Below are 8,340 nucleotides of genomic sequence, written 5' to 3' on the forward strand. Positions count from 1 at the left end.
CCAGGGAATTCCCTGGTGGTCCAGTGGTTAGGGCTCCCTGTTTCCACTGCAGGGGGCATGGGTTTGATATCTGGTAGGGGAAATAAGATCCCGCAAACTGTGCAGCACAGCCAAAAAAAAAAGTGATCCAGACACACATCTTATACCTTTTACAAATATTTTCTCAAAACTATAAAACACCTCGAAGATAACACAGGAGACGATGTAAGTTACCTTGGGTTTGGCAATCACTTTTTAGATACAACACCAAAAACACAATCCATGAAAGGAAAACTTAGTAATCTGGACTTGACTAAAATTTAAAATTTCTGCTCTGCAAAAGACACTGTTAAAAGAATATGAAGAGGGACTTCCCTGGTGGTCCAGTGATAAAGAGTCTGCCTTCCGATGCAGGGGACATGGGTTTGATCCCTGGTCAGGGAATTAAGATCCCACATGCCGCGGGGCAACTAAGCCTGCAAGCCACAACAACTGAGCTCACGCACTTCAACAAGACAGCCCCCGTGCTTCAAACTACAGAGCCCACGCACCCTGGAGCCCACATGCCACAACTAGACAGAGAAACCCCACACGTCACAACTAGAGAGAAGCCCATGCACCACAGCGAAGAACCTGCGCACCACCAGAAAAGATTCCACGTGCCGCAACTAAGACCTGATGCAGCCAAAAAAAAAACAACAACAAAAAAAAAAACTAGCCATCAAAGACTTATTTTAAAAAAAAGAATATGAAGACATTCATCATATATCTTTAGGGAATTGCAAATGAAAGCAACAACAATATACTATTACTACACACCTATGTGAATGGCAAAAATCCAAAACACTGACAACATCAAATGCTGACGAGGATATGGAGCAACAGGAACACTCACCCACTGCTGGTGGGAGTGCAGAATGAGAGCCACTTTGGAAGAGTGTTTCTTACAAAACTAAACATACTCTTACTATATGACCCAGTAAATCATGCTCCTTGGCTTGAACCCAAACGAATTGAAAACTTATACCCACACAAAACCTACATACAATGCATAATGCAGGTTTATTGATAAGTGCTAAAACTTGGAAGCAATCAAGATGTCCCTCAGTCAGTGAATGGATAAACAAACTGGTATAGCCATACAATGGAATGTTATTCAGTAATAACTTATACACGAATCTTCATAGGAGCTTTATTTGTAACAGTCAAAAATTGGAAACCCAAACATCCACTAACAGGTGAATAGATAAAAAACAAATGTGGTATATCTATACAATGGAATAATTCTCAACAATACAAACAATTGATACATGCAACAAGATGGATTAATCTCAAAATAGTTAGTGAAAAATGCCAGAGTCCCACTCCCCAGAAAGTATATACCATATGATTCTGTTTATATGAAATTCTAGAAAATGCTATTACTTGTGAATTGTGAGAAAGGGGGTTAGAAAGTACTGGAAGGAAAGGATTATAAAGGGACACAAGGAATATTTAGGTTGTGTGGGATATCTCCATTATCTTGATTGTGTGGTCTCATCAGTATATACACACATGGTGAAACATAACACGCTTTACACTTTACATATATTCATTTTATTTCATGTCACAATACCTCAATAAAGATGTTAAGAACTAAATGTTCCCCATAAAAATCCATATTTACCATTCCTCTTGGAAAGTCACATCTGGCAACTGTTCTGGTTCTACCATATCCCTCTCCCCACAATTTAGGGAGATAAGCCCTGCCTCAATATCAGCAAAAACTGGAGAGCAATGAAGTCCACATCAACTACTGTCACTAGGAATGTTGGCTGGGTCAGAGAAGCCCGATCCCTGGATCTCCCTTTTGTCAGTGCTGGGGTTCCTACCTGTGCCTGTGATGGCCATAACATCAACAGCCGAGGGACGTACAGAAATCTGCAAACCTTTATTTACTGTGACAGTGCGTTGGCCACAGGAGACTCAGATGTCTGAAGGTCCTTAGAATTTCTGTACCGTTCATGCCATACAGCCAAAATCACATGGACATTTACAGATGCCTCCGTTAGAATAGGCACACATCCTCTCACTAGCCACAGTCATCCCCACTCCATTATCTCAGTGTTTCTGTACCAACTATGATTCCCATGTTGCCCTAAAAGACTAAAGCCTTCCAAGTCAATGATACTTGCCTATGGGATTCTGGACATCAGGGACTGGCTCCTGTACAGGTCCAGGAGACAGAAATCCCTCAAAAGTGCTGGGGAATATGGGACATTCCCTAGAAACAAAGGACCCAATTCATGTTGCTTCCACAAGCACTGGAGATTTCCACACCAACTGTGCCCTCCTCAGAATGAACTCTGGGCTCACAGGAAATCCTGACTTCTAGGCCACAGGATTAGGTGCACAAAGCTCTTCAGTCTTTTCTAGCAAGCCTTGGGCAACAATGCAAACTAGGCGAAACTAGACTGAGAGGTGTTCTCTGCCATCCTACTGTTCCTTCTGAGGCACATAAAGTTGGTGCCAACAAAAGGTGTTCGTTCCTCCCTTCAGGCTGGCGAAACCCAATTTATTCTCAATCCATTAGACACAGTGAACTGACCTCCCAAGAGTAAAAACTGCCACAGCAGGCCTTTATCACTGCACAAACCAGAGTAGCATGGGGCAGGGAGTTCCAAGGTTGGGTGACTTGAAAGCAGGATAAATAAGTCACAGCTATCATGTTACAGTCAACATTGTCAAGGAAGAAGGGAAATCTTGTCTGGTAATCACCAGCAGATTCCAGTTCAGATCCTTTCAGCCAGAGATAGATCATGGTCACTCAGAACCCCGTCACGGGGAAGGAAATGAGGATCTTCAATACACTCAGAACATTCACGATCCCCTCAAGGGATCAGGAGAGACAGCACAGGGGTCCACCTTTCCTGAGCATATTGGAGTAACTGACAGACACCGTGTAAACTTAACAGCAATGAGATGGCTTCCACCACAGGCACTGGCAGTGATATAACTGACAAGAGCCCTGGACAGTTGAGGAAGTGCAATGCACCTCATGAGAGCTTCTCACTTACGTGGTACTTGTCAGGAATCTCCCCGGGGTGGATGTACGATTGTACAAGGTTGACCTGCTGGCTCCCTCACAAAGGGCACTCACAGAGCTCTTCTCTGGTGTGAGTCCTAATACCTTGAACAAGGATACAGCACATTTTCTGCATTCATAAGGCCTTTCTCTAGTGTGAACTTTCTGGCTGCTAAACAAGTGTAACAGATGCAGCTAAAGGGCCACCAAAGATGTAGCATTTATGAGGCCCTTCGCCAGTGTGAACTTTCTGGTGCCGAACAAGATGGGAGCTTCTGCTATAGGCTTTCCCACATTCACTGCACACGTAAGGCTTCTCTCCAGTGTGAACCCTCTGGTGAAGGATGAGGCTAGAATTGCGGCTAAAGAATTTCCCACATTCACTGCACTCATAAGGCCTCGCTCCAGTGTGTACTTTCTTGTGCTGAACAAGGTGGGAGCTACTAATGTAGGTTTTCCCACATTCACTACACACATAAGGCCTTGCTCCACTGTGAACCCTCTGGTGTAAAGTGAGGCTGGAGTTGTGGCTAAAGCATTTTCCACATTCACTGCACTCATAAGGCTTTGCTCCAGTGTGAATTCTCTGATGCACAATGAGGTTGTAGCTATGGCTAAAGAATTTTCCACATTCGCTGCACTCATAAGGCCTTTCTCCGGTGTGGATTTTCCGGTGCTGTACAAGCGTGTCTTTACGGCTGAAGGCCTTTCCACACTCGCTGCACTCATAAGGCCTTGCTCCAGTGTGAATTATCTGGTGCTGAACAAGTGTGTCTTTGCAGCCAAAAGCCTTCCCACATTTGCCACACACATAAGACCTTGCTCCTGTGTGGACTCTCCTGTGTTTAATGAGGCTGGAGTTATGGCTAAAGAATTTTCCACATTCTATGCACTCGTAAGGCCTTGCCCCAGTGTGAATTCTCCAGTGCTCAATAAGGTGAGAGCTTTGGCTAAAGAATTTCCCACATTCAGTGCACTCATAAGGCCTTTCTCCAGTGTGAATTCTCTGGTGCTGCACAAGGTGGGAGCTTCTGCTGTAGGCTTTTCCACATTCACTGCAGTCATAAGACCTTTCTCCAGTGTGAACTCTCTGGTGCTGAACAAGTGTGTTTTTGCGGCTAAAAGCTTTTCCACATTCGCTGCACTCATAAGGCCTTTCTCCGGTGTGAATTCTCTGGTGCTGAACAAGGTGGGAGCTTCTGCTGTAAGCTTTTCCACATTCACTGCATGTATACTGTCGTTTTCCAGTGTGAAATTTCTGGTGGGTTTTTAGGTGAGACAGGTGAATGAAGGCCTTTCCACACTCCTTACACACATGTGATATTTCTCCACTATGAATTTTATTGTGATGAATAAGAGCCGATTTCTCCTTGGACAGATTTCCACATGGTAGGCACCTAAAAGCTCGCAATTCAGCCTGAGTTATCTGGTTGTCAAGGAGAGTGAAGGTGTTCAGGAAGGCTTTTCCATTGTCACTGCAATTGAGAAGCATCAGTTCATCATGGTCTCCCTGGTGTCGCCCGAGTCTGGAGCTTTGTGGAAAAGGCTCCACGAACTCAGCCCTTCTGCATGGACTCATTCCACTGTGAGTACTTCGGTGCTGGAAGAGGCCAGAGCTATCCGGCAAGTCCATCCCTTCCTCCCTGCAAGTAAAAGGTCTCCCTAACATGTGGACAGCACAGCTCTTCACAAGTGAGGCCCCATCATCATCCCTTCTGACGGGATTCTTCCCACTATATTGCTTCTGATGCTGATAAACGTTTTCACTGAACAGGAATCCTCGCCCACAGGGGTCACATGTGTACCGTTTCTGTGCAGGGCATGATCCCTGGTGTTCAGCCAGGTGCAAAATGTCTTTCAAGAGTGGGTCACATATCTCACATGGGTGGGCTTTCTGGATAAATGGACATGACTCAGGAGTCCTGACCTCTGACACTCCTACAAAAACGCTCTGCTCAGAAGGGGCCTCCTCATTGTCTGATTCACACCAACAACCTGAAAGCAAAGAAATGCTAGTGAAGGACATGTTGACTTTGGTGGGAAGCAGCAACTCCATCACATATGTATGTGTGACACACCAATGAATGAGTCCACTGGCTTTTGGCAGGATGAGGGAGCCAGGATCAGGGTGAGGAAGGGCCCATTTCAGTCCTGGGCCTCTAAACATCACAGTACGGAGGAACTCTAACGCTTGGTTAAGACACAATGATGGTGGACAGTACCAGAAGTAGAGGCGAGGTCTCCAACTTACTCCTCTACAAAAGGGTTTCAGCATGGCCTCAGCTGCTGGTGTCAGGTGACCTCTGTGCAGAAGGCTGTGTCCAAGCCCAGGAAAATCTGATTGCAAGTAACTAGCTGGTTCTTAAAGACTACATATGGATATGTGCACAACTCATGACACATTACAGTAGCCAACGTTGCAGAGCATTGCAGACGGAGAAGAGGAGAATGAGTGAGAGACATGGAGGCCAGAGAGGTGGGGAAACAGCCAAGGGATGGAAGACAGAAGAGAAACGTCAAGTGCCGAGAATGGGGAAGGAAAGGAAGAAGTGAGGTACTGCTATGTGCCTTGGCAAGAAAACACTGGTGAACACAAAGCAGGTTGACGGTACGATGTGAACCCAGCCCTAAGATGGCTCTCTTTCAGCTCCCATGCGGCAGGGCCAGGCCCTCTCTGGCCTCTCTCACTGTGGCTGGAGTCAGGGCTCCCTGTCAGGCACCCGGGGCTTCCCGCCCCTCTCCACCTGGGCAACTACATGGGATCCAGAAGATGGAAGTTGTAAAAAAAAAAAACATAGGGGAAACTAACACAACATTATGAATCAACTATACTCCAAGAAAAAACAAAACAAACCAGAGCAGATGAGGGGCCTAGATAGACCCATCCCACAAAAAAAAGAACAAAACAAAACAAAACAAAAAAACCCAAAGGATGATTTGGCGGAACATCCCTGTGCCTTCCACAAGCAGTGACCATGTCAGTACCTACAATTCCTGGCATAGTCATGCACCAGGAAATCTCAGCCAGAGGATGGGGGCAGAACATGGACACAGAAGCATCATGGATCTGGAAGTGCCCAAGCCAGGCAGAATCTGTGAAGCAGACTGAAAGAGCCCTGAACTCCTAACCCGATCCTGAAAGGCTTTGGGCATAGGTGTCGGGACTGCTCAGCAAGGGAGGGGACACCACACATGGCCCAGCCTTGGCACCCAAAGCACCTACTCTGGGAACCAAAGAAGGGAAGGAGAAGAGTCACTGATCTGGCTGGACTGAAAGAGCTGCCCCAAGGGAAGTGGGGAAAAAGCAAACCCCAAGGACACTGGAGCGGGCATGGGGGCCTGTGGAAGGCAGCTTCTCCGATGGCCCCCAAGAATGCCTACCTCCCAGTATTCCCGCCCCTCTGTAGGCCGCTTCCCTTGACTGTAGGCGGGACTGATTGACCCATTTCTAAGGAACAGAATAGGGCAAAAATTACGGGATCATTTTCTCCAGATCAGGGTAGAAAAAGACCAGCCATCATCCTGAACATTCTCTCTTGCGCACTTGCTCAGAGAAGGCACCTTCCACGTTATGAGGTGCACTACAGAAAGGCCACCATGACAAGGAACCGAGGGAGGCCTCTGACCAACAGCCAGTGAGGAACTAACGCTCACAGGTCAACAAGCCGCAAGAAACTACATCTTGGAAACACAAAACATGAGTGAGTTTGTAAGTGGATTCTTCCTGAGAATGGCCTTCAGATGAGAACACAGGTTTGGCTGACAGCTTGACTGAAACCTCATGAGAGACCCTGAGCCAAAAGCACCCAGGTAAGCTGTGACGAGAAAGGTTCCTGTTACACTGAAAGTTACATAACGCATTTTAATTGTTTTAAGTCACTAAATTTTGGAGTAATTTGCCATGTACCAAGAGATTACTGAAACAGGGACTTACCCAGAGAGGCCACAAGTGCAAAGTTCTCCAGCATCACGTCACGGTACAGGAGTCTCTGAGATTCCTCAAGGAGCTCCCACTCCTCCCGGGAGAAGTACACAAATGCATCCTCGAAGGTCACACAGCCCTGCCACGAAGGGGACAGTTGAGCTCACAGACAACAGGACTCCCCAGTCTACCCATTAACCTACCCACCCCCTGGTCCCTATCCTCCCCAGCTGCCCAATTCAGAGGCAAAACTAGGCCTTAATACCACTATTGCCTGCTCTCTCCTGTCCCTCTGATCGCTGTGTGCAGCCCAGAACAGAACCAGGCAACTGAGCAGATATATTAATATATTATGTAAGCTATGGGTCTTGTATGAGGGGCACCAAACACTCTCCTGCTGGCATCCTCCAGAACATGCCACCCAGACACAACTTTGAGGCCATCAGTCCACACTCCTCCCAACACGTACGTCACTCTGAACCACACCTTTGTCATATCGGGACCACACCCCATTAACACTGACAACCTTCTGATCCACACCATATGCACCTCCAAGGCAACTCCCACTCCTGAAGCCACTCTGCATACAGTATCCAGGAAGTACTCATATGTCTTTATGACAGGCATCACTGCCACCCAGGTGCCTAAGGACTCCCAACTCAACCTTACCTCCAAGCATTTACACATGCTGTTCCTGGGTCTAATACACCCTTCCAGTCCTCATCCTATTGGCTGCCAGAAGCAGGAACCTCTTCATATAACTCTCGATCTAGATTTAGGATGCTGGGCTAGAAAGGACCCATCCTTTAAAGCACCCAGACTCAAGTGCAGGGGGAGGGACAGGTGAAGAGTCCCAGAATCTCACTATGTCTCATCAGAAAATATCCAACGACCCTAGTTTAAAAACATATACAAAATCCATACACCTCTCTAACCCCGACTGCCACCACTCTGGTCCACCCGCCAACAACACTCACCTGGACTATTGCTGTAGACTCCATCCTGGTCTCCCTGCCCACCCTCAGGCTTCCCCAATCTTTCCACTCTGCTACAAGAGGAAGCCTGTTAACACCGATGTCAGATCACCTCCCTTCTCTGTTACAAACCTTCCATAGCTCCCGCCACCATCAGAAAAGAGGCCCAGCTCCTCAGGCTGCCTTTCCAGGCCTGATCCCTGACTGCCTGCTCTCTATTCTCACCAAACATAACAGAGACCTGCGGTTTCCTGAACACTCCTAATTCATTCTCACCTCCAAGTGTTTGTACCAGTTGGCTCCTGGGCCTTGGAAACCATTTCACGCCTCATCCCATCAACACTGGGAATGGGAACCTCGCCACATATCCACCGTCAAGGACCGCCCTTCACCGCCTTTAT

The 8,340-nt window shown here is 47.1% G+C and overlaps 1 protein-coding gene across 4 annotated transcripts in view; it reads right to left on the reverse strand.

Annotated features, from left to right (window-relative positions):
- Positions 1-8,340, reverse strand: part of LOC309617264 (uncharacterized protein) — a 59,727-nt gene that overhangs the window by 38,254 nt on the left and 13,133 nt on the right. Inside the window, exons 2-4 of one of the 4 annotated variants that reach the window (XM_082369282.1) lie at positions 8,216-8,334; positions 6,978-7,104; positions 1,019-5,038 (exon numbers count right to left, since the gene is read on the reverse strand). In XM_082369282.1, the coding sequence (XP_082225408.1) occupies positions 3,216-5,038; positions 6,978-7,011 (1,857 nt within the window). In that variant the 5' untranslated portion in view covers positions 7,012-7,104; positions 8,216-8,334 and the 3' untranslated portion in view covers positions 1,019-3,215. The other 3 variants (XM_082369281.1, XM_082369278.1, XM_082369283.1) reach the window with 3 other exon arrangements.

Source organism: Balaenoptera borealis, assembly GCF_965194805.1.
Source record: "Balaenoptera borealis genome assembly, chromosome: 19".
Taxonomy (NCBI): Eukaryota; Metazoa; Chordata; class Mammalia; order Artiodactyla; family Balaenopteridae; genus Balaenoptera; species Balaenoptera borealis.